At 42.4% G+C, this 25,939-nt stretch overlaps 1 protein-coding gene across 1 annotated transcript in view; it reads left to right on the plus strand.

The window, feature by feature from the left end:
• The first annotated feature begins 624 nt into the window (after window positions 1-624).
• The window catches only part of asap2a (ArfGAP with SH3 domain, ankyrin repeat and PH domain 2a), a 52,133-nt gene continuing 26,818 nt past the window's right edge, over window positions 625-25,939 (plus strand). Inside the window, exons 1-2 of the mRNA XM_053435041.1 lie at window positions 625-1,189; window positions 19,700-19,772. Coding sequence (XP_053291016.1) covers window positions 1,061-1,189; window positions 19,700-19,772 — 202 coding nt within the window. The 5' untranslated portion in view covers window positions 625-1,060. The remainder of the gene's footprint in view (window positions 1,190-19,699; window positions 19,773-25,939) is intronic.

Below are 25,939 nucleotides of genomic sequence, written 5' to 3' on the forward strand. Positions count from 1 at the left end.
TACCAATGTGATACCACACTATCATAGCTTATCCGGTCAGGCATAACACAAATGTCTCAATCCCTTTTTCTGTTACAAATAGTTTTTCTGGATACATATACGCCGCAGCATCGTGAACCTGTTTTTACATCTCAGAGATTGAGTTTGTTCACTTGAGACCTCTTAATTGATTGACTTCATATCCAGAAGTTCCATCACCTCTGACAAGAAGCAGACTTCAGTAACTTGACCAACTAGAGCTAGGTTCATCACTTTTTTGGGTCCCCTGGAAAAGTTCCGTTGTCGTTTAAGAGTTGTTTTCTGACTTGTTCAAAGTTTTTGCAGCGCATTTCTGTATTTGCATGTGTTGTAACTATTTGCTGCGCGCGAAGTTATTTTCTTAAGGAGCACGTGTTTTCTCTAATGTGTTGTTTTCTTCATTTTCGGTGCGTTGAGCTCTGTCGGCCACCGTTAAAAGGCGACTTTTTGAAAATTCCCGATTACGAGGAGCGTGTGAAGGCATCGTGTCACCACGCCCTTCGCTCGCGATTGGCTCCTAATTACCAGCCGGCGCCTCCCATTGGCTGCCGCGCCTCCACCGCTGCCCCTCCTCTACCTTTGTCACTTTGTTGCGCTCCCGTTGAATCGCTGTCGTCTCCCCGGGACTCGGACGCTGGAAGAAGAAGTTGCTCGCCCCGCGCTGTCGCACGTTAGCGGGGGAAAAAAACAAGCACCGAGAGAGGGAAGCGTCCCTCTCACCTGCCGCCGGAGGACGAGCCGTGTGCCTGGGGTGTTAAACCTGAGTAAGCGGGACTGAAAGGCGGAAGGGATAAGAAGCTCCATCCCCCTGTGGAAGCGCCAGGAGCCAACGTGCAGCACCGGACCGTGTGTGGAGCTATCGAGGGAAATGACATAAACACACAGCCGGAGATGGTTTACTACCCGAGGGGACCTTCACAGACACTGCTGCTGATACTACTGTGAACTTCTCTGTCCTAAAACTACAGACCGGAGAGGGAGAGCGGACCAGAGAAAGTAGTGCGTCTCCTTCTTCTCCTTGTTATCAGCAGCTAAAGGATTAATGATGCCGGACCAAATCACAGTTTCAGAGTTTGTGGCGGAGACGAATGAGGACTACAAGTCGCCCACCGCCTCCAACTTCACCACCAGGATGTCCCACTGCAGGAACACAGTGGCTGCATTGGAGGAGGTGGGTGTCTCTGGGTTTGGACATGTGGTTGTGCCCCTAACCCCCATTTCCCACTCATATGATAATGCAAACGTCCATCATGGGTACTTATTTTCTCTTGATCATGAAATTGACCATAATCCTGATCATGTTTGACCTGGTGAAGGATTTAAGTTGAGGAAATGCAATATTCTTAATGTTGCTAGATAGATACATAGATAGATGTGTATACTCCATTGAATTATAGATATATGGATATGCATACTCCATTGATTGATAGATAGATAGATAGATAGATAGATAGATAGATAGATAGCGCCTGTGGCTGAGGGGTAGAGTGGTCGTCCTCCAACCTGAAGGTCGGCGGTTCGATCCCCAGTCTGACCCATCTGCATGCCGAAGTGTCCTTGGGCAAGATGCTGAACCTTGAATGACCCCCCATAGAATAACAAAGTGCTGCAAATAGATGCACTGTATGAATGTGTGTGTGAATGGGTGAATGTAAAACTGTACTGTAAAACGCTTTGAGTGGTCATCAACACTAGAAAAGCACTATATAAATACAAAACCATTTATCATTTACCATCTGTATACTCCATTGATTGATAGATAGATAGATAGATAGATAGATTGACAACACACCAAAGAGTCAAACACAAGAGCATAAGAATAATAAAAGGGCAAAATGCTCTACGATGAAAGTCTCGCCGCCAGAACTACTACAAAGATGTCACTGTGAAGAAGTGTGTGCTTAAGGAGACACTGACAATGCAAATACATTTAACTACAAGGTGATTGAAAGAGTATCGAAGCCAAATATAAATACAGATTTAAGATGAATAACTGAAGCTATACAAAGTTGTGGCCAAGACTAACATGGTAAATGTTTGTCTATTTCCAAAAAGTAAAACTGAGAAAGTGAAAAAAAGGTTGTTATAAAGCTGTAAAGTCACCCCTGTCTAATTTCAATATAATCTACCCCCCACTTCCACTTTCATTTATTCATTAATGTGCCCAATTGATATTCCAATTAGCTCAGCCATTGCACATCCAGATTTTCATCACTGTGCGATTTTAAAAGTGCCACTCATTTTCATCAGGAAGTTGAATTGGACCAGTCCCCCTCCAGGATGAGCCAGTAAGAGCTCCTATAGTCAAGTTCATTTACAGTACAAAGCTAAAGCAAATCATAAATCCTGTTTTGTCTCAAAGAGGCTTTAAAGGTTTGTAGTATACATCCATCCCTTAATCCAGATAAGGGAAACTCCATAAACATCCTTTTTGAATGGGGGGGGGGGGGGGGGGGGGGGAGAGGGGGAAGAGGAGGAAGAGAAACATGGGATGGATCCTTCTTCTAGGATGTTGGACACACTACAGATGGATAAAAAGATAAACACTGAGAAAAAGAAACCGCAATCACATTTCAAGGTAAATAGGATAGAGTATACACACAAAGAAAGCACAATCGTCTGCACACATACACCACATTCCTGCAGCAGTCATACAGAGTATGTTTGCTTACTGGTTATCCCTGCAGTTAAAAGGTGGGATAAATAGCATGGATTTGCCCCAGTTGGCTGCTGCAGAGCTACTCTGCATTCACACAGACACACACACAAACACAGAGCACTTTGTGTTCCTCCTCTAACTTGCAGGTCATCAGGAGGAAGGACACTTCCGCTTTGTTCCCTGACAGCCCTCCCTCCCTGCCTTGTTACAGTTTCCCTACTTTGTGTTGCTGTGTAGCACTGCCTCGCCCTGCCTGACGGTAAAAATAGAATTTCCCACATGAGCTGCCTCGATGTGTTATGTGTGTTAGTATTTCTCTGCTCCGCTTGTAGGTATGAGGTGACGTGTGAGGAAAGAGAAGGAAAAATTCAAACGTCTTCCTGGCTCCAATGAGGAATGGTTGCACCAAGATGGGATCAAGACAAATGTGTGGCTTACACCTTGTTTTAAAAAATAGTAAAAACAGATGTCTGAATGCAGGATATGCAGAAACGAGATAAGTCGTTGCCGTCTAATGCCAGTTGGACTCGGTTAATCCACATCTGGGCTCAGTGTCAACGTCACCTTAAGCTCCCTGATCCTCCACACCTAAGTGAGGGTTGTGGCTTTATATTTAACCTGCCTGTGTGGAGGCGTGAGCCAGACGTACACCTGCTCAGGCTGACAGGTGCTCCACCCGGGTTGCAGACATGTTGCTACGCACTGTTTCATTCAAACCGCTGCTGCTGCTGCTGCTGCTGCTGCTGCTTGTTTTAAAAATAGCAGTTCATCTGCTGTTGGGAATGATTTCATCATTACTAAGAGCAGTGGAATGTGCTTTTCTGGGGAAGTGAGCATATAAATGTGTGGATTTTACTCCTTCTTAAACAGCTGTAATAGCAGGCTTGTGCGGGTGAATTGTTGGAGCGAGGGTCCAATCAGCAGCTTTGTTTTAGTGTCGTGCTGCAGTCGAAGCTGCTGAATTGTTGCTGCTGGAGATGCAGAGTAGCGTGTTGTCATATCACATTGACCTCCCCACGCTCAGGCTCAGGGAACACAAGCCCTTATTGTTTGGTCAACAAGACCTCAGTCACTTTGTGTCTTTTTGACCAATTAAACGCTGCAGTGGAAACAGGGGAACACTTCCACTTATTGTCTGCCAGGCCGGCCTCAAGCCACCAAACACAAGCACGCAACCCAAAACACATCTACTGTACGTACACAGGCAGCCTCCATCTTTCCACGTTTACAAAACAGTGTCTTTCTGTGTGCATTTTGACAGACCAGCAGGAGGATGACTCTTTCACCCTTGAGGAATATAATCACACATCTGCATACTGTATTTTCATTCAGGAAAACATAAATATCAGATTTAGCTGTTTTCAGCATTATACTGAGTTTTCAAACATTGTGCTGATTCAGTTTTTCCCTCGCAGTAGCGGTTTTCTTAAATAAGTGCTCACCTTTCAGTTTCTGCCCTTGAACTGACAGTTTTCGGACAGGCTGATTGAAGCAGCGCTGTGTTCTGTGATGCTGCAGCGGGGCTGGTGTATTATTTCAGAAGACGCCCTGTGCTTCTTTGAGACTTGGCACCGCTGAGGTTCTATAAGGGGCTGTCTGTTTTCTTGCTGATATCAAGACTTTAGTTGTTGTTTAGATATATTTGAAATATATTTCCATTCGATAACATGTGGTTATATTTGCACGAGAATATATATGTTGTAATTTTGACACCATTTTCGGGAAGTAAAGCATTAGAAGGTGAAGATACTTCCTGTTCTTTACACAAAACCTTATATTTGGTCTAATTCATCAGCTCTGTCAAATTGACATGGGAGATACATTGATAGAAGAATCTTTGTTATTGTCAAAATCTGCTTCTCCAGATGTTTTTGAGTTTTTACGGTTTGAAACAAATTAAAAAGACGTTCTTGTCTTAATGCTGTTACCAATGAAAATAGGAGCCAGACTGATATATCGGCAGAAACATTTATCAAAAATAAATTAATGAATTATATAGTGATAGACTGCTATGAGATTCCTCATCCGGTTAAAGACATACATCTTCGTCTCTGTCTTTCAGACTATCTCAATCCAAATGTATGAAATAGATTGCAATTAATGATCTGAATTTCCCATTTAAGCTCTTTTTAAATAGCTGATGCACTTACAGTCTCACCTACTTAGAGGACCTGTAGGACTGACCTCAGAATCTGGTTGTTTATAGGAAGCCTTTAAACACATTAACAGGAGAGGGGACTCAGGCACTCAGAGGTTTTATGCAAAAAGGCAGCACAATGCAGTGTAATTATCTCTTTCTAAACTTAACTGCAATGGACATAATCTTAATTAGGATAGTAGTTTAAAACTGCTGGCTATTAAGAGGCTATTCACTGAGCCTCTGTGCATGTGTGTGCGTGTTTGTGTTGGTAAAACCACACCAATAAAAACCTGTTTATCCAGTAAGAGGATGACAGGCTTTGCGTCATGACCCCCCTCCTTTGTGCTGCTGTACAACACTACTTTTCTTCCTCTACACTTTTTTTTAACACAAAGAACAAGAGCTCTGGCTATCTGGTTTCTCCCCAATGTTTAATTTAACATGAACTAAATAACAAGTGCTAAATGCTTGAATAAGATGATCCACACCTGAAAATAAAAAAATTCCGGATTTGAAGTTGGCCAACTTGATCGACCTACTGTTGCGGTAGTCTGAATGCTCTTACCTAGTGTGTTGTGACTGTTTTTTGAAAATGTGGCGCCTTCTAAAAGTGGTTTCTTGTTGCATGTGTTTTTTTTCTTTTCTAGTTTAGTGACCTTCAAATGCTGAAAAGGCGACGCAGAATTCTTCAAATTTCTGTATCTAAGAAATCTACTGAAAAGTTGACTATCCACTTCCTGTTAAACACACGCCCAGTGTATGTGAATAGTCTTGCGATGTGTATTTCTAGGTGTGTTACTATGAAGGGAGATAAAATGCTTGTCTGGGACAGCCAGCAGTTTTAAAACTAAAACATCTTCTGATGGAGGTACCCACTGCTAAGTGCTCAAATTATAATGACCTCAGAAGGTCCATTGAAGGAAGCATCAGCCCCTAAGGCAGAGCTGACCTCTGTGCTAAGTGCCGATCTTGGTGAAAACTCCATTTAGTGATTTAGTTTGACCCAAGAAAAACTCACGAGGATGTCCACGCATTGTCTGTCTGCGGTTAGAAACTGGCTCACGTTCTAGTCTTCTGAGGTCTATTTTTGCATCTGTGACTGTTTTATGCCCCAGTTACTGAATCCTGCCAGACAAAGAGAAACCACTGCAACGATGCAATCAATAACGTTGTCTCCTTGAACAAATCTCGAGTGCATCCAGTCCAGGTATGAAATGTTTGTAATATCAAGGTGGGGCACTCACAGCTCACTGGGCGGCCGGGGCGGACGTTTAAAGCTTCGATGGTGTATTCATTCTCTAGAGTGGGTCAGTTATTGGGATCATGGTGTATCAAATCAACGGCCCTCTCACAGTGTCGGCTGACTGAATCAATGGGTATGACAGCGGATCTGACTCACACAGCAGACTGCTGGAGATTGCTGAGTATCAGGGCTTGTGGCTGCAGAACAGCCGTCACTACTTGACATTCAAGACTAGCTTTTGTATTGTCAGCAGCGTGGCCCTTTGATCAGTCTGTCAGCTGCTTACTGTTGAGCAGACAGCGACACAGTATGTTTCATGACATGACGGCTGCTTTGTGATTTATAGTTGTTTGGTAGGTGGAGAGGAAGCTTGCCGGCAAAACTGCCTGGTTTGTTACTTAAATACACGTGTCTTCCTGGACCGTTAGCAAAGTTCTGTATGTGATGAGCCGTCCGTCCCCCCAGGGCTGTGAATTATATTTTATACAAGGGACAGGTACATGGCATCAATCAGTGCCTCCCCAGCATTCATAACTTGTTCTAAAGGGCAGGATGAAAACTTTGGATGAGGCAGCTTTTAGGTTTGAAACTCAGAGGTGTTGGAACAGTCTCCCTGAGGATCTGAGAGCAGCAGAATGTGCTGATTTCTTTAAACAAAGACATCTTTAGCTTGGTTATTGATTATGATATTTGACTTAATCTATTTTATTGCTTTTAATATTATGGTATACGTTTGATTATTTTAATGTTTGTTTGTTATTTGTTGTGTGCGTCTTGCATGAACCTGCATAAATGGTGGTATACAAAGTTTTACTTATTCATATCTATATGGGGCTTAACTATTGTAGAGGGTATATCTGTGGGCCACGTAACCATCAACACTCATGTATAGCCTGCAGGCCTGTATCCTTATAGAGAAAACAGAGCTGCTGAACTGTCTATCTGACCCTATAGCTTTGGAAACTCGCCCACGAGGCCTCTCCCTCTGCCCCAGATCCTTTTGTCCGGTTCATTTTTCGCCAATGAATAACAGCTATTTATAGCCAAGTCAGCTTTTCATGGTCCATTACTGGTGTTGCGGGGGGGCTCAGTCCCTAAATCTAGCATCATTAGTCTTCCATCGGGCTATTATTTCCTCTGACAGAGGTCCTCCACGCCGGCATGCCAGCTATGCACTGGTGAGGCATGTTGGTGGTTGATTTAGTTGGGAGATTATTGGGGATTACCTCTGGGAATGCTGATGGTATTCAGGACATGCACAGGTAACTGTTGGCACTGAGTGCCAGCTGGTTCTCACAGTCGGATTCTCACAGACCGTCTGTAGCTTTTCCAATGTTGGTGTCTAACAAGGTAATGAGGCTTTCGAAGCAGTAAGCAGATTCTCATTGAACTCATGGGTGTTAAAACGCAGTTGATGAACGCCTGCTGTGAGCAGCTTTAGTATCTCATCCCTTTATAGCACCTCCAACCTTAATCTCAGGCCACTCATTTTGAGTATGTGCTTTAAACTTAGTCCAACTCTTATCTTGTATTAACACATAATCATATCTTGTTAAATTCCCACCTGCCTCAGTGGCTTCACTGCTTGCTCTCTGCAGTTGTTGCAAAGCAAAATGTATTTTTTCTGTACTTCTGCTTGGTGTTGACACATCTCACTTTAAGTTCAATGATATATGGCGTATATGTCAACATCTGAAGGCAAGTGTGCTCTCGTAACTCTTCTCCAAGTGTCAGTCGGTTGGCTTCTGTTGACGCTGGAGTTGTTCTCTGTCGTTGCCGTCCTCTGCCCGGATTCCTCCCTCCAACTCCAGGCACGGTTGGGAGGACCGGCTGTGGCCTGGCTGTGAACAACAGCTGCCCCTCGTGGAACAGGTGGCCTCGAGGAAAGTTTTAACAAGGCCTCAGACAGTAGGATTATCGATGCGGGGACAATCTGCATCTAATAGCTTTAGAGGCACACGGACAGATCTATCTGCTCTCATGCACACATGGCCTAATTGTCTAGTCTGGTCAAAGTGAGCAGCCCAAAGCCCCAGCCACACTGACCAGGCTTCAGTATACCACCTAAGAAGCTTAATGCCTCTTATAATTGAAATGGGGATTTCTGGCTGAACAAAGTCTTGTCACCCTCACTCTACATCTGCTGTCCCCACTGTCCCTTGGCTTTGCTTCAGTGTATTTAATGCACCAGAGGAGGCAAAGCACACTGAAGCGAAGCCAACTGCATTCATTCTTCGAAACCCTGGACAAGATCACTTTGGTTCTATGTAAGAATTGTTGATGAGATTCTGATCTGGGCACATTATCGTTTAAGAATGCAATTTGTTAATCACATTTTTCACAGTGTTAACATCATTGGTCTTTTTGGATAGGTGAGCACTGAAAGGTCAGGGGGTTAGAGTTAGGGCTGTAAGGCATGATTATAATTTCGGTTATAGTTATGATCCCAAACAAACAACATCGGAGCTCAAGTACTTGTTTCTCATTTGTACTGATGTTGCTAACTGGATGTGCTGAGCTAATGCACGATTCAGTGGTGCATTAATGCTTACCTTGGATATAACAAGTCTCCTTTTCATCCTTTTTGGGTGGCTGCTACTGCAGTCGTTCCCTCTGGATCTTTGTTTGAAATTAGAGGTGTCCCCCAGCCTCCAGCATCTAGGACCTGGTTATTCTGTGTTTGTGTTATCATTCTGACACAGGCTCTCACCAGACCCTCATTGTTATGCAGCAGCCCTCCCAGTTGATCTACTAGGGGCGAAGGTCACGGTCCTGTCCCAATCGATTCCAAACCATAATCTCTCTTATGCCCTGAGGGGCTTTGACTGATAGGATATTTCACTCAGTTTTGTGTCTGTCCTTGTGTGCCTGAACGTACCGGGATGTGGCTGTGAATTGATTGGCATTGGGTGGAGCCCGTGGGCCACTGTCAAGCCTGGTGATTCTGGTTTGTTTGAGGAAGGGATGTCAGGGCAAAAATCATGAACGCTCAGTCCAACATGGTGAGGGGGACTGAGGTGAAAGGGGAGACTGGCTGCTCTCGATCCTACACAGAGGTTACGGGGCTGGACAGTGGGGGCACTGGGGATAAATGGGAACTTAAAGTTCCTCTCATCCATCAGAGTGTCCCGGCCCAGATCGCCCGAGACAGCTCCTGTTGACGGCTATTGTTCGCGGAAAGGCCCTGCCTCTTCATTAATGAACTCCGTCACTGATTTGTAGTCCTGGCCACTCGGCTCTGCTTGGGGCCGGGGCGGGGTGCACGGGGTGAGTCCTTGCAATTGTGTTGTCCTGCTGTCACTTTCGCTGGGAAGGCCGACCTGGACCTCTTCTCTATTGGGGTTTCAACAGGGGCTCCGTGGCCTGTTTCTAGCTCAGTTGGGACCAAAACAAATCTGTGGTACGATGCTGGAATTAAACAGACAAATCAAAGAATTTCTGCTCATTAACATCTGAATGTAGCCTACTTTTTTCCACATGTGATGATGTATTAATTCCAAAGTGATCTGATAAACCCAAAAACTTCCTCTGGCTGCACAATAGGCAGCAGCACTATTCAAATCAAATTTGACCAATGCAGCAAGTTGCATCCGCAGAGACGGCTGGTGGAGTTCTCCTGAAGTCTAAACTCCTGCAGGCAGGGGCTGGTTTTATGTCAAGGAAAACTCTTTTCATGCTTCCAGCTCCCATTGAAGTTCAAAAGGAGTCCTTTGCGACTGAAGTGTGCTCTCGAGCCCACAAAAGTCACACTCGCTGTAATGTTTTACTGCAGTGTTTTCCAGATCATTTTCTTTCTCTCTCTCAAGCCTCATCGTATTTCCTAAAATGTTGTGATAGCTGTTGGCCGTTTTGCCTCTCGGACTACTACCTTCACACTGGCAGTGTACGTCTACATGAAAAGAGTCAAACAGAGACTCCAATGTGAAGTCCTAGGAGATTTTCCCCTCCAGTTGCAGCACATTTGGTCTTTATTTCCCAGCCCCTCCTTTTAAATGTGGGTTTTATATGCCTCCCGCTAGTTTATTAACTGAACTAAATACTCCCCTCAGAGAAGGGGAGACAATTTAACAGGTTTTTAAACTTGGTGCCTTTAGGCCTCTTTTGAAATCCATCTTGTTTCGGAGTTTGACACATAGATTGATTGTGTGCATTTCACACTTATCTCTAATTTTTTAAAGCTTTTTTAAGGTTGAGGGAAGAAATACTCGTCAGCTAAGAACAATGACTAACTATACATTGGGACTCTTTACACAACACACACAAAAAACATTGCCACAACTCAGATCTTTAGAAAAACGAGGCTCTAAAGCAGTCCGGGAAAACCAAACGGAAACAAAAGTTCTGCCTGGTTTTGTCACCTTGTAAAACATCCTGAAAAATGCCTGAGTGGTTAACATGAAAGTTTGTTATTTCTAACACTTGGAAATTATTGCAGCTGATGTTGTCATCCCAGTGTGATTTCTGGCAGCTGGCAGTCAAGGCACTGGTCCAACAGGGGTCTTTGTTGTGCTCCCTGTGGAGCAGTAAAAGCAGCAAGTGTCCCGGTGCTAAAATAGCAGAAGGCTTGTGTAAATGAGATGTCAGACAGAAAAATCTGAACAGAAACAGCAGTTAAAGGTCCTGTCCTGATTTTTTTTTTTTAGCATTATGCATTTGGAGAATAAAGTTCAAATATTAAGAAAAAGTTGAATTCTTAAGATTAAACCTTTAGACATTTGTAGCTACTTGGTAGTCCATGTAACTGCCACTACAAATTGCCCTGCATAGATTTATTGATGAAATTTAGAATTAAGTATTACGATTTTGAAGTTAGCTGATTGTCTATACAGTCGGCTGCTTGGTTACAGAAAAACGAGGAACATCATTGATGAAGAGTAGGAGCAGGGATTTCTTTTTTTGGACCCACAATGAGGTGGAACTGTTACTGACAGTAAGTGTCGGCAGTGTTTTGCATTCACCGCCGGTAGTGGACTTGTGATAATGAAACTAACCAATTAGAAAGTGAGTGCAGGCGACTGTGTTATTGGTTTCCTGCTTCAAACTAAAATAGGGCCAGCAGCGTTTCCAAACTTGGTCGTTTTTAGGGACTTCAAAACTCAGTGGAAGGCAGACATAAAAAAATACAGTGCATTTCAAACTAAAACATATTTGTGTGGATGTTTCTATAATAAATTTGACCACTAACAATACTAGTACAGCTTTCCCAGCTTTGTGGTGCAGTGTACATTGCATCAGCTCAAGTATTAATGAGCTTGTGCAATACGCTCACTCCCCCGTGCCCACTCTCTCCTTCTCACACTTGCACTGAACTTGCATGCTGGAGTTTTCCATGCTGCCTCGGGTCCGGCTGACTACACACATCTCCGCTGTCTGTGAGCACAGAGAAACCCTGCAGCCACGGGTCGTTAGCGGTCGCCTGAATGGAACCCACCTCTATCCAAATATTGACTTAACTGACTCAGCGTGGAGAGAAGTTGTGAATGAAACACTTCTAAAGATGACTTTGAACAGATTTTTCTTATAGTGGGTTTGTAGTTCTGGCTGCATAGACTGGTTTGCAAAATCACTCAGTCTCTAAGTGGTGGCGCCTTAAATAGATGAGGCTAAAATACAACTTCCTCGATGACTTTCTGTCTTCTCTTATATGCATGCGGGGCTCAACTGTTCTGTATTTTTGACACATGTTTTGAATGAGTCACAGCCTTTTTCTCTGTGGATGTCAAGGCAGAGCGAGTGCCCCTCTCGTGTGGCACATGTGGAGCTGCAGACGGCAGCTTTGTGTCTGGCTGAGAGCTGCCAGACACGGCGGCTGCTTTTCGTGCCACACCTGCAGAAAAGCTGACGTGTGTCTGCATTGTGGAGGACGAGACTGCCTTCTAATGATATGATGTTTTATTTATTTTTCTACAGGGAAAGTCTCCGCAGATTGCTTACAGGGGACCAAGCATAACTGTTGTCAGACATTTAGGAGTCGGGGTTTTGGACATCAACATTTCACAACAGCATGTCATTACACCATTTTATTCTGGTATTATGTGTCCTCTCTGTTAGCACCTCAAAATAATGCCAAGACAGGAAGCAGGCGATAAGAGAACCCATCTTCACAGTTCAGTGACGGGCTTTAAAGAGGAGAAATTATGCCTTTTGACTTTTTCTTTCTTCCAGTGGGTTATAAAGGTTCCCTGTGAATATAAAAGTCTGCAAAGCAAAAAAGCCATAAGTCAAAGTGAGAAGAAAATGTCCCTCGTCAATAGTCCGGTTGAAGCATTGTGGTTTCCCCGATTACAGGCATGTGAATTTAAATAGATCACGTAGGTAGCCCAGAGCCCTTACAGTTGGGTCTGAGAAAAGGAGCTGCTGCAATGAACAGTATGAGGAAAGTGATGCTTTTTCAGAACATTGGAGAATGTAAATAATTCCTAGTAATAACCCTGAAGCACACTGACCCCTCTCCATCCAAATCTCATCTGTAATATTTTCAGAGCGATTTTGAGGGAGTGATTTTGTGAACGTGCCACTGCCATTTGCCTTACTGATCTGAAAATTGATCAAAGAGGAAAATCGATTACATCTGTCTCAGTCAGAGATCTGGTTTCACATCCTACTGCTTCTCCAAACACTGTGGGCTTACCACGGCACAGTGGTGAAATAACAAGATGTCAAATCTTCCCCTTGATTTTCACTTCAAAACCAGGGCTTTTTATGAGTGTGTGGAAGTTATACGAGAGCTTAGAAGTTCTCTCTGAGGAGTAAAGTTTGTTTTTCATCATGTAACATCTGTTACCTCAATGAAACATGGATTACAACATGTTGCCAGCTGCACAGATACTCTACCCACACATGCATCAAATAAATTGGGTGATTACATCCAAGGCAATCGCCTTCTTATGTCTGATTTGCATCGTATGTGGCAGATTGTTTCCTCACATGACTGTCGCAGAGGGATGGATTAAAGGGTCAGGGAGGATTTTAAAAAAACACCGGAGTGTGTGTGTGTGTGTGTGTGTGTGTGTGTGTGTGTGTGTGTGTGTGTGTGTGTGTGTGTATGAGAGAGATTTAAAGAAGTGTGTGGTGATGACAACAGTAATACTGCAGACATGGGGGATTTCTTGGATTGTTAAAATTGAACGTGTGTGTGTGTTGTATGGCGAAGGGGCCTCTGCGGAAAGCGGGAAAGCATCTTGCTAAGCAGACATGCTGTCATCAGCAGATAGCTGGTCAGCAGGAACAATGGGGCTGGGTCTCTGTCGCGTCTGTCAGTCAGTGCAGCATGCAATCATCCAGGAATGTCTTTCTTCTTCAGACAGAGGAGGATGATGTTTGAGAGCGCTGAGATTAAACAGGCTCGTTAGCTGAACTCATTTCTGTTGTAGCCCGGGGGCGTCTTGCTCCCCTCCCTGTCCCACTGTGTGGAGTGAGCTCTTTTTGTCTTAACACTAGCTTAGACACTAGACTTACGAGTTGCCTAAAACGACCCATTGTCAATTAGGAATGAAAAAGATTTGAATTTGTGATTGTGGCTTGTGAAGGACAAAGAACAAAAGATTGGTGGTGTGATCTTCTTTCTGCTAAACTGAATATCTTTAATACCTTGAATTTAAATATGATGGTATTTTATATTATGTATTGTTTTATTGTTCTTTTTGTCCTTTCTCTATCCTTTCAATTTGTAACTTTTAAGAAAAGTGCTCTGTGGGAACTTCCCCCCAGAAATAGGAACCTTTGTAGTGTTGGGATTTGCAACAGTAGGAACTTTGAGGTTTTCAGCTTCAGCCAATCATGTTGTTCTTGCATTTCAGGCCTTTTGAAGGCCTTTGCTACTAAAGCTTGTCTCTTTTCCGACATTGACTGAATTTCCTAATATTCGAGGCAGTGATTCACGATCAACAGCAGCATGACTTGAATCTCTTCCATGTTTTACAGTGTTGCAGAAATGATCATGTCTGCCCTGCATGTCCGCTTTATACATTAGCCTTGTTGTAAATGCTTCTGGTAATACCATCACCTTTTGACTGGAGGGGAACTGTATGTCGGCTCATCATTATATCATTGCATTAGCATTTTGTCAGGGCTTTTCTAAGCCATTAATCATTGTATTTTGCAGTTTATTAGCCTAAGTCACATGGTTATCTAATTCATCCCACCTGCATTTTAACAGGCGATGGAGAGGTACTACTACATGGTCAGTGAATGTATTGTTTTGCCAGGGTATCACAATCCCAATATACTCCACTTTTCTTTTCTTCTCTGAAAGTTTATATCCCTACCTTATTTGGTATTCAAGATTAACTCTGCATTCTTCTTCGGTTGTGGCCGTATGAAGCGACTTCAGTGGTTTACCTCCTTTGCAAATTTCCCCTCCTTGTTTTGGTTATGAACAATCTGTCAAATGCCGACCCAAGCACGATGGACGGATTGGACCTGGTGTGGCTGCTTGGAGTTGAATGTTGTGCTCACTCAGCTTAGCTTTTTTTGCCATGACAGCAGTCAAAAATACTCGCTCATTCAGGAGTTGGTTTCCTGTTTTACACTGGGTTTTCCTTCCCAAAGTTAGTTGTGGTAACAGGAAGTGGTTGTGAACACTAAGGGAGGGAAATCTGCAGGATCAACTCCTTTTACTTTTCATTATTGCTTTCCTTGGTTCACATTTTATTCACCCTCTCAAATTAGTTCCATATTTTCATTCAGAAATACCAAACTGTTTGAAGACATCGTCACCTGCTTGTCTCTGAACGTTAATTCATCCTGTCCTCTGAACTTCCTCAACATTAGTTAAACTCACAGTATCTTCTTTCCCTCTCTCTCCATCTCCGTACACACATTAGATATTATCTACCTGCACTTTCAGAGATTGGTAACCTGACACAAGTTACTCTACAATTCAGTAACATAAATGAACAGATCTCCGTGGCAACGACCTCCCTGACCCAGCAGTGTTGGGACAGCCTCTGTAGACGGGCTGCGGCAGATGGTGCCCGCTTGTAATCACAATGATGATGATGATGATGATGACGATGTCTTACATTAAGAGGACTAATTCAATTCAGTTTGTGGTTTTTCTCCTCCTCTCGCTCAGTCCACTGAGGTCAGCAGGAGAGAGAGAAAAGAGCCACTGTACCGCGAGCCGCTATTAGGTGAAGAAAAGTGCTGACCTCGCAATAATGTCTTATGAAGTGTGCTTGTGAAGCAGCTCCAGGCTCAGGGGCCAGGCCTATTGTGAGGGGATTTAGCTCTGATCCTGCGCTACACAGCAGTGGAATTCCCCTCTCGCTGTGAAAACTTCTTTTTGGGTTAAATGTGTCTAATTTTAGAGCGGCCTGTGCTGCAAACAAGAGGGCTCTCACAAAAGGTGGCCCAGTGCTCAGTGTAGAGTCACTCTGCTCAAGCCTGGAGAGCAGTGGAAATGTGTGAAAGTGATTTAAGAGTCCAGTGTGTCAGTGAGAGAGTGTGTGAGTGATTTAGGGTTATGCATTTGTTGTGTTCAGCTGGTTTATTACCCCGCCTGGCTGTCCCCCTCTCTCTTGTCTTCCCCCCTGTTCCCGTGCAGACCACTCTCTTTAGATTGAAAGGGTCTGCTGGAGCGTGATACTGCCTGATTGTGTGTGTGTGTGTGTGAAAGAGGGACTTTGGGTTGGTTGGAGCTGTGATGTCCAAGTCAATGTGCGTGTGGTGCTTGAAGCCACATTAGTTGGTTGCAGATTTGTCTGTAGGCTTCCACTGATGAATCATAACAAACTGAAGTACAGGGCCAAAGATACGTTGGTAGTGACAAGTTCAAATTTCAAAAATAGTCTTTTCACTGTATTTCTTAGTTGAAATTGTTATAAAAAATGAAAAGGGAGATTATTAGAAATGCTTGTTCATGGGTACAATTATTGCATTTTACTTCTAAATACCAGTATCATAGCAGCCTCAACAATCCATTATTGACTGGTCTATAAAAGCCACAACATAAAGTAGAATGTGTGACAGGCACATATGTTTTTAATAAAGTTATAAAGCAAACAAAAGAGAAAATATTTGAACAAGTAAAACATAATTTAAAGATAGTAATTACACATACCCATGAGAAATACAGATTATAACTGCAAATATCATGGAGAAACTATTTCGAAAATGTGAATGATACAAAGATGATTAAAAGTCAATACAAATATACTTGAGTAAGAATAGTCTTAAATAAAAAGGAAAAATAAAAGTTAAAAATTATATGAAAATCTGTTCAATACAATTTCCTCAACATTGATATGTGTCATTTTGGTTCACAAAGCTTATTTCGATCATTTGATCGGTTTAAACCAAGCATATTTAATTATAATTAGCTGTAATATAAGTACTATAACCCCTTATAAAATAAAGCTGTTTAGGAGAAGACTGGCAGTAGCTGCCATCTGACTGTGATGATGCAACATATGCTACATAAATGAACAGATTGCCATAAATCTCTTATCTGTTAGGATAGTTATCCATCACAGAAACATTCATGCTACTGCCACAGAGCCATTCAGAGTGCTGCTTTTTTTTGCTTGTCTCCTTTTGTTGTCACCGTGTGCAGATAGTGATAAAGGTATTCAACTCAGCAGTAATACTTCCTTTAACTACAAGAAGACAATTAAGCTCAGACAACAACCAACCGGAAGGCTCTTCACGTTATAGCTGAATAATTGATTCTTTGCAATTTTAACTTCAGTAGCTCACCCGTGTTTGACCTCACATTGTCTCTGCCGGAACGCATTCGCACACCATCAGATCATCAATTAATAAACGACAATCAACAGCTTTTTATGGGCTTGTTTTAAATATACACACACACACAGACGACTGGTGTAGTTTAGAGAGAGTTTAGCATGCAAGTTATTTTCTTATAAATACACTGAATTATATCAAACTTAAAATGTCACAACGTGTCTGAACTTATTCATTGTTTTGAGTGTATTTTACATGTTTACATATGGATGTTTGCTGAGGTATTAATATTTTGATAATGGACTAATCATTCAGATAAAACTTCCTAAAAATATCTATAAAGCTTTTTTTTGCTTCGAGGAATTTTTGAAGCCACTACTACCTCGAGCTGTGCAAATTAAGACTGGCTTCACTGTTTCCTGACATTGTTTAGAAAACAGATTATGGGATTAATCGAGAAAATTACCGGCACATTTATTCCTTATTACATTAATCTTTTCTTGCGTTGGCCCAGCTACACTATGATCATAGGCTGCTGCATAGAGACTGATGAACAGGAAATTAATGCATGTCTCCTGTAGAGCTCACCAGCTCAGATACCAGCAGAAATGCTTTTATTGCTTTTGCCCTCAGTACTACGATATTAGATTTAATGTACAAACCAAAGGGGATATCAGTTTTGCGAAGAAAACGGTGGTCGTCTCCAGTTACCCTTTTTCAAAGTCTTTCTGTGGGTGGATTTTTATCTTTACCTTTTGTTTTTACCTGTATAAGGGTATGCATGCATGTGCATAGCTGTGTGGAGCCTGGGCTACAGTCGTGTCGTGTCTGAGCCAGACACGACTAATGGGACATTAGCAGATGAGTCATTTAACAGGAGCCGAGGGAACGAGAACTACAGCACTGAAAGTATTAATTCAACACAGAGGAACAAGTAGCTTCTGTGTTACACTCACTGCTTAATTCAGGTCTGTTCGAGTATACATTAGACAGTGGCTGGTGGAGAAACATGCATGAATCATCCATTAAAACAGAGGTTAAATCTTGATGAATGTGGTTTTAGTTTGATCAGATCCTTCGTTCCTCATCATTTAGATGGTCGTATCCTCTTCACCGGGGTCTGTTCAGTCAGTGTAACTGTATGCCTCAACAAGCTATCTTTTACAAGTCGTGTGTCGCCCCTGAGAGCCACTGCTGATAGGCAAAGAGCTCAATGTGACAGTTTTTGTCATTTCCTCCGAGAACTGTCTATCTAAAGCCAGTTACACTTCATTTATCTGTCACTTATCCTTCAAAGTCACTTCTACCTTTGTGTGTGTGTGTGTGTGTGTGTGTTTGTGTGCGTGCATGTGAGAGAAATATTACGCTGGGGGAAATAAGTGGTGAGCAGTTCCACCACTTTTCAATAGAAAATCGCTTAAAGCCTCGATATTAAAAGATTTATGGATTTAATAAGTTTTGTCATCATAACTTGTGCTGGAAAGAGATTATGTGTGTGTGTGTGTTTGCTGATATGCAGCGGAATTTTAACACCATAAATGATGCAGAAAAGATGTTAATTTAGTTCTTGATCCAAGTTCTCTGTATTTGGTTGTATTTGTGTTTTCTCGGCCATATATCTACATTTGTATTATTTTCTTTACCTTATATCAGCAATTGCCATTGGTCTGGTTCTAGTGTACATTGTTGGTGTGTGTATAGCAGCTGAATGGGAGCCATTGTGTGTTTTTGTTTTCAGAGGGTCTGGGAGATTTGATATGTGTCACTCAGATGGGGAGCAGGGGTGGGGGGGAGTGGCGTCTGACTTTAACCCGGTTGGGTGGACCTTCATAATAAAGTCCCTAAAAGCAAATTTCCCCAAAATCCCCCTGATCTCCAGAGACTCCCTTGCTCAACGCTGATATAGTGGTGCATTGTCTGTGCTGGACTTTCTGGTGTTTGTCTTGGTTCCTGTGTGGGTCTGAGATTAGTGTGTGTGTGTGTGTGTGTGTGTGTGTGTGTGTGTGTGTGTGTGTGTGTGTGTGTGTGTGTGTGTGTGTGTGTGTGTGTGTGTGTCTCCCCCCCCCCCCCCCCCCCCCCCCCACACACACACGTTTAGACATACACAGATACTAACATAATGAATGACATGGGAGCTCTGGTCTATTCTTAGCTTTGTCTTGAATAATGCATTAGATGCAGCCCGAGTGGAAAGATTGCATAGAGACAACACACAAACTACATCTTCTACATGCAGACACGTATAATGAGTGTGGACAAAATAACAGAAACAACACACAATATCATATATTTTAGTTACAACACAATCATTACAAAACCGAACCAAAAACCGTTCAATCAATCTCTTGCTGACAGTTTATGGACAGTTTACAGATACTGAGATGTGGCTGCAGGGCTGTCATATGAATAGATTTGAGTGTCTGGGGTTTAGTGCACTTCTATATGAAGCTCAGCATTGAGGTTTGAGCTCTTTGAGTCTTGAGTCAGAAAGAATATTAGACAAGTACAACAAGAAACAAAAATAAATAAGCATTACTACGTCAACACAAACTTGAAACAACAAACTTTAACAATGGAATATTCAAACTAAACAAATAATAATTGAACCTAAATACAACAAATAGTAAATATAATTATAATGTAAGTAACAACTTATAGCTTCATTGAGGTTCTTCCTTTGAACACACACTGGCTGTGGTCCTTTATGCTGAATATGAACCTTTGATGTCTTTGAAATATTCTGGAGTATGCCCATTGATAATATTTTGCACTATGAAGCAGTTTCTATAATTTTTTCTGCACTGCAGATGTACAGGCAACAATGGTACACTTCTTAACTCATCACCATCTATAAAATATATTCGCATTTGATCGACAGTTATTGGACCATCTGGTGCTTGAATGATTTTATCCCATTCCTCATCTCCCTGTCTCCCTCTGTTTGTCTGGCCAGGCTCTGGATGTGGACCGCAGTGTTCTGTACAAGATGAAGAAATCTGTGAAAGCCATCTACACGTCTGGTCTGGGTGAGTCCTCCTGTCTTTACATTCCCACTTTAGCAAGAAGCCTGAAGAGACATTTGAAGCTCAGTCCCATTTCAATTCAAGCTGTTGGCCCATTTTATGTTTTATTTGTTCCTTTTGAAAATATAGTTTTCCTACGCTTTTAAAAACAATGAAGATGATTTTTTTGTACATAAAGCAAGCAATTTGAAATCCCATGAGCTGTGGTGTCTCTGAAGGTTTTTCTCTTTACATGAATCCAAGCATTATTAGTTTAATACACGAATATTGCACAATAGATTAAACATGTAAATAATTATTAATTACATCTGCAGAGCCTTTGTTTCGCCGTCTCTAAGGGAGGGGAAGGGAGTGAGTTTTTTTGCTTCTGTCTGACTGTGTGTTATTACCATGCTCATTGTGGCTGGCTGTGCCAGTGTTGGGAGTTTCCAGTGTCTTTTGTTTGGCCTGCCTGACAGTATCCCGCTGAGAGAGAGAGAGAGTGAGAGAGGGAGAGAGACCTCTGAACAATGTGCTGAGCATGTCTTTTTCAGAACAGAGTGGGCTCTGTTCAGGCTAGAGGGACAGCTGCCTGATCCAGACCCCCAGAGGAACAGCTGGGGAGGGGCACCCACTGTGTTTGTGTGTGGGTGCTGAGGCATGGACACACACTTGTGTTCTCACTTCACCTCACTACAGAACATACATTTACACATATGTCCTATACGCGTAGGCTCCTACTGGCCGGACTCTTAGTATGATATTGTTTGGGTATCGACTCAGTTTGGTTTCTGTAGAAGATTAACCTGTTTGGTTTTCTCACACTGTTCAGCTGTCAAAATGAATACCACCATTGTCGATACATTGCCTTCATTTGAATGTGTGTGTTTAGTGCAGCAGGACGCAAATGCTTAGGAATGAGAGGTAGCTGAGTTTTGGTTTCATAATGAACAAGATAATCTGCTGCTGGAAACCCCAGGAGGAAGAAAAACAGCCCTTTTGCCTTGAAACATGAGACCTGTCCAGATTTCTGTCAGTGTTTACAGTACAAACAGTGTTTAGTCTGTGGAAAAACCACAAAGCTGTTATTTACAGGTCTACCAAGAGAAACTCACTGTAACCTGGGTCACTTTTTGTTAACAACAGTTATTATGGAAACGCTGCCAAGTCTCATCTATTTTGTATTTAACCTGGATGACTTCGCTTCCTTAGAGCAAGATACAGACTTAAATACAAATGAAAAATAATAACGAGTGTCCTGTATAGAGAAGAGTCTGTATTTTACACCATTTATCTTAGATATTTTGTAGTTAAGGGTGCATGAATCAATGTTATTGTATTCATAATTGATCAAATAACAGTGTAATGTTATAGTAGCTGATCTTACTAATGGAGAATTATTAGCTAGTTTTGGCTTGGTGACCTGAACTCTACTGTTCCTTCACTCTCAGTGCTCTCATAGTGTTGTGGTCACCATCACATCAGGCAGTTGTCTTCCGAATTGCACCTCACTGCACCAAATGGTACACAGACAAAGTTGGCAATTGTAGTATTTAGCAGCTAAAGAGCCAGGTATTCCCCACAGGAACTGGTGGAGACCAATACAGGGCTACAAGGAGAGTGCATATTAGACTTGTATTTATCAAGTAACCTGAAACTAGGTTGTCAAATGTGGAAATAAGTAACGGTGTGGCTGTTTTTCAGATATTTTCAAATCATTTCAGACATCCTCCATTTGTATTAAATTTCTTTATAGGATATCAGAGTTTGATGCAGTTTTGAAATTTCATGTCAATCCACAAGCAAACTAGGTATAAAATGTATGGCACTTGAAGTGGTTCGTAAAAATGTGAAAGATGCTGTTAAGAAATTGGAATACAGCGAAGTTGCACTACGAAAATGAACTGACAACATCGACTGAAAATACTGACATGCATGTTAACAATCGTGCTGCATTATTTAAAAGCCAAGAATCTTTGCCATGTGAGAAAGAGTGTGAACGCACAGAGTATTCTTAATGTTCTCCAGAGAGGATGCTGGGATAAAGCCTGAATAATGAGGTACACACAGGGATCCTCGACGCTGACTGCATCAATACACAGAGAATTATCTTTTAGTGTCACTGGCTGTCATTCTCATGAACCTGCAGGGATATTTTTGGAAAGAAGGAAATGATGAGGAAGAAGCGGAGAAGGAGGAGGATAGAATCGGCGATAGTGAAGCTGGAGGTTTGGTGAGGAAAACTAAACAATAGTGCCATGTTAGTGTGAACCTGAGAGGCTGAGCAATTACAATCTGTGCTGCTTTGTATACAGTCTATGGCTTAACCCAGAGAGAAGGAAAACAGAGAAAGGGTGATCCAGGTGAAGCTTATAGACGAGCGAGAGAGCCCTGAGTTGCTGCAGGAGCCTGTCAGGTTTGTCAGCGAGAAGGATTTTGATGAATAAACCAGCAGCAGCATCTCAAACCCCTGAAGAAGCTGGAGCTGATCAAGCACAGCCACCAGGACAGACCTGCCAAAGCTGCTGAACAGATAATGACCCAAGGCAGAAGAGTGAACACCGTGTTCATGCTATCGCACCTATCGGTCGGCAGGATAGCTGGATGGAGTGTCTGAATAATGCTGCACTCACCACTTGCTTTTTAACGAAAAAACTGAATCTGATGGTTTCTGGAATGTCCTTCAATTTTGCTGCTGCACATTCCTCAAGAATTTCTCTCTTGATAACCAAGAAAATGAGAATCCCACAAGGGCTAATGTAATTACACTGGATGGATGTCGGAGGGAGAAACCCTGAGGGGAAGTAAAGGAGGAAGAACACAGAAAAAGTCTAATGAAATGAAACAGAGAACCACATATATTTGTATTTAATTAGTAATTTTAGACATTATTTAAAAAAAATGTGCTTATTTGCTTACCTTCAAAAGGTTAAATATAAAGTTTGACACCACTCATGTACTACTACCTGAAGACTGTAAGCTAAGCTTAGCATTAGGGCTGAGCGATATGCCTTAAAAATCGATATCACGATTATTTCAAACTTGTACTGGATTACGATTTATAAACAAATATTTTATAATAACTGACTACCCCTTCTAAATCTCTAATCAATGTTATATCTGCTTTCTTTGATTTGGATCAAAGGAGGGTTTAGCCAGGTTAACTGTTTCCTGTCGTTTCCTGTCGTTATGCTTTTCTAATTTAACTGACTTATTTTTCACATTAACAGATATGACCTAGGTGTCAATCTCAAACTAACCCTCCCTTCTCTCTGTCGGCCGGTGGCCATATTACCAAGTGGACACGGAGTCCAGAGTTGTTTTCACAGAGTGTTCAGAGAGATATGAAATAGATCTGAGGTCGGCTGCACATTGTTTTAGTGAGTGTCGGAGCGTCGGCTGACCAGGACTGATGGAGCCGTGTGCGAGGGAATGAGTGTGGGAGAGACGGAGAGAGGAAGCAGAGGCCAGTCTGCTACCTGGTGATTAAACTCTGCGTGTGTGTGTGTGTGTGTGTGTGTGTGTCAGATGGAAGAAGTTGCAAAACAGGCCTTTGGGATGTTAGATAATCCCCAACAGACGCCTCTACAAGGGTGTGTGTGTGAGAGAGACACGGTAGGCGATGCGACAAAGAATGTTGTGCACAACTGGGTATTAGCAATTTGCGTAGTTGTGAGTTAATAAGTGTGTTTGTGTTAGGTCTCTGTCCTCCAGTAAAGACAAGGTCATTGTTTCCAGAAGTCAAGCAAAAATAATCGTTCTCTCTTTCTTTGCCACGGTCATGTCCTTGAAGCCAGCAGATCTGGGGAACATTTCATGACAATCAAGCATTAACTTCTGAAATCTGTGACAGCAGTTAAACAGCAGGACTTTCTGCTTTTTAAGTTGGTAGTTAAGTCATATGTAGGTTTCACCTCCGATGATCATCTTACTTTTAAAACCGAGCTAAGAATCCAGTCGGACTCTGCTGGTGTAGCAGTTATGAGGTTAAGCTTTGTACATGCCTCCGTTTAAAGGGATCCGGGGTTGTTGATGAACGAAAAGTGTAAAAACAGAGCTATGCAATGAGGTTTGGTTTTGCACAGAATTATCTATATATGATGTGATATAGGACCTCAACGTTTCCTGTTTCCTTTCCCTTTATCTCGACTCTCATAAACTACCACAGCGCATCATATAAATCGTTTAAGGTGCAAAGCTGCCCCGTACTATAAGCTGCATGTGTGATGTGTTTAGGTCCTGTTACAGCAACTAGCATGTACTCACTGAACAGCCCAGGGGGGGTGGTTGTTCTGTTTATCTTGAAAAGCAGAGCTGAGGACTCTTTTGTGCCACTTCAAAAACAACAGCAGGCCGCCGCCCTGTTGGCTCCGAGCCACAGCCAAACAGTGGGAGCTGATGTGTAAACAGTGGACTGTGGGTGTGTGGTGAGGGTCGGTGTCTGACACTTGACGATGATTGAAGTCGATCCCTCATATGTCACATCTCACTGCTTTGAGCCACAAACGAGTGAAATATGCCGGTCACATTGGACCAGAGTCCGAGTTGAGAAGAGAAAAGCAAGAAAAAGAAACTCAAAAGAGATTCGAAATAATTTTTTGGAAAATGTATTGACAACTTATTTCATTTCTTTAGGGTAGGGGTTTTTATTGCTTAAAAAATATTTGTTAACAGACAATTATTTAAGCTAATTTTAAAGTATTCAGCAAAGAAAGATCTGATCAAATGTGAGTCTGGTTTAATATACCTGAAGATTTTAGTATTTGGTCAGACAAAATATGCAGCTTGCTGGTTCTGGGAACTCTGTATTTTCTTTACTACTATAATATGTAATTTAATAGAATAAAATGACTTGGTGTCTCTTAGTTCTAGTTGTGATGAGGGGGGGGGAAATCGGCAGTCTTAGGCACATGATACCAAAGGCTCTTTGTGCACAGAGTTTCATTGGAGCCTTATCATCCAGCTCACTTATTGCTTCAGTTGATGTTTGGAGACTTAAATTAGATTTGTCTGATGGGAGGAGGTCTGCAGGTAGTGACTCAGAGGCCCACAGCTTTCCCCTTTTAATAACATGATGGATATCTCTGCTGCTGAGACATGATCCGGCTTCATTTGTAAACCTGCCACATCTGACAATCTGTGTCTGGCTGCTTTTTAATCTACGTGTGTGTGTGTGTGTGTGTGTGTGTGTGTGTGTGTGTGTGTGTGTGTGTGTGTGTGTGTGTGTGTGTGTGTGTGTGTGTGTGTGTGTGTGTGTGTGTGTGTGTGTGTGTGTGTGTGTGTGTGTGTGTGTGTGTGTGTGTGTGTGTGTGTGTGTGTGTGTGTTAGCGTGTGCTTGTTTCCGAACAGCTGACTCATGATATAGCTGCAGGAGTCTTTCAGTGTATCCTCACATTTTGACCCCCCCCCCCCCCCATATCACCTCTCTTCTTCCGTTCCTGTCACGTCTCTCGGTGAGCGTCGTCATAGCAACCATCCCCTGTGCTCCAGCCCTCGCTCCATCACCGTCCCAATAGCATTAGCTGCTATCAGCCGTCTAGTCAGGCGTGAATTGTATTAAGTAGAATCATCTGGGCCTAACCTCGTAGTAGATTAGTCCGACTTAAGACGCGCTGGGAGACTTTGGTCACGGTTAGTTTACGGGTTTCCAACTGGTGCAGAGACTATGATAAGGGGTGATGACTGAGAAAATGGAAGGATTTTCAGCAGTTTTATAAACCTGCCTCTGTAAAGCACTTCAAATGGCTTTGTCTGAATGTTGGCATATAAATGAACTAACCTCACCTGGTCTTGTCTGGAGACTTAATTGAATGAATTAATTGAGCAGACCTCTGTGGCTCGCTCCTCCTCTCTGATTGAAGCCACGTTTACATCTTTGTCTCACCCATTAGGTTCATTCTCCTTCCTGCCAGTTTCTGCTGCTCTGTATCATGTGGTAATTTATTGGGGAAGTAGCAGCACTTGTTGTGATGCAACTGATGTTCCTAATGAAAACAGTTTTCCTTTTGAAATGAAATTGCATAGAGGCATGAATCAAGATCACGTTTTTACTATAGATTGTGCAGCTCTAGTACACAGGGCTTACGACCCCCACAGAGCACTGGACAGGGGAAAACCTTGAATAGTGATTGAAGAATGGATCAGCCTAAAAAGTCCATATTTGTTCGCTTGAAAGGTTTCCATTTATTATT

This window comes from Pleuronectes platessa, chromosome 11 (assembly GCF_947347685.1).
Source record: "Pleuronectes platessa chromosome 11, fPlePla1.1, whole genome shotgun sequence".
Classification (NCBI taxonomy): Eukaryota; Metazoa; Chordata; class Actinopteri; order Pleuronectiformes; family Pleuronectidae; genus Pleuronectes; species Pleuronectes platessa.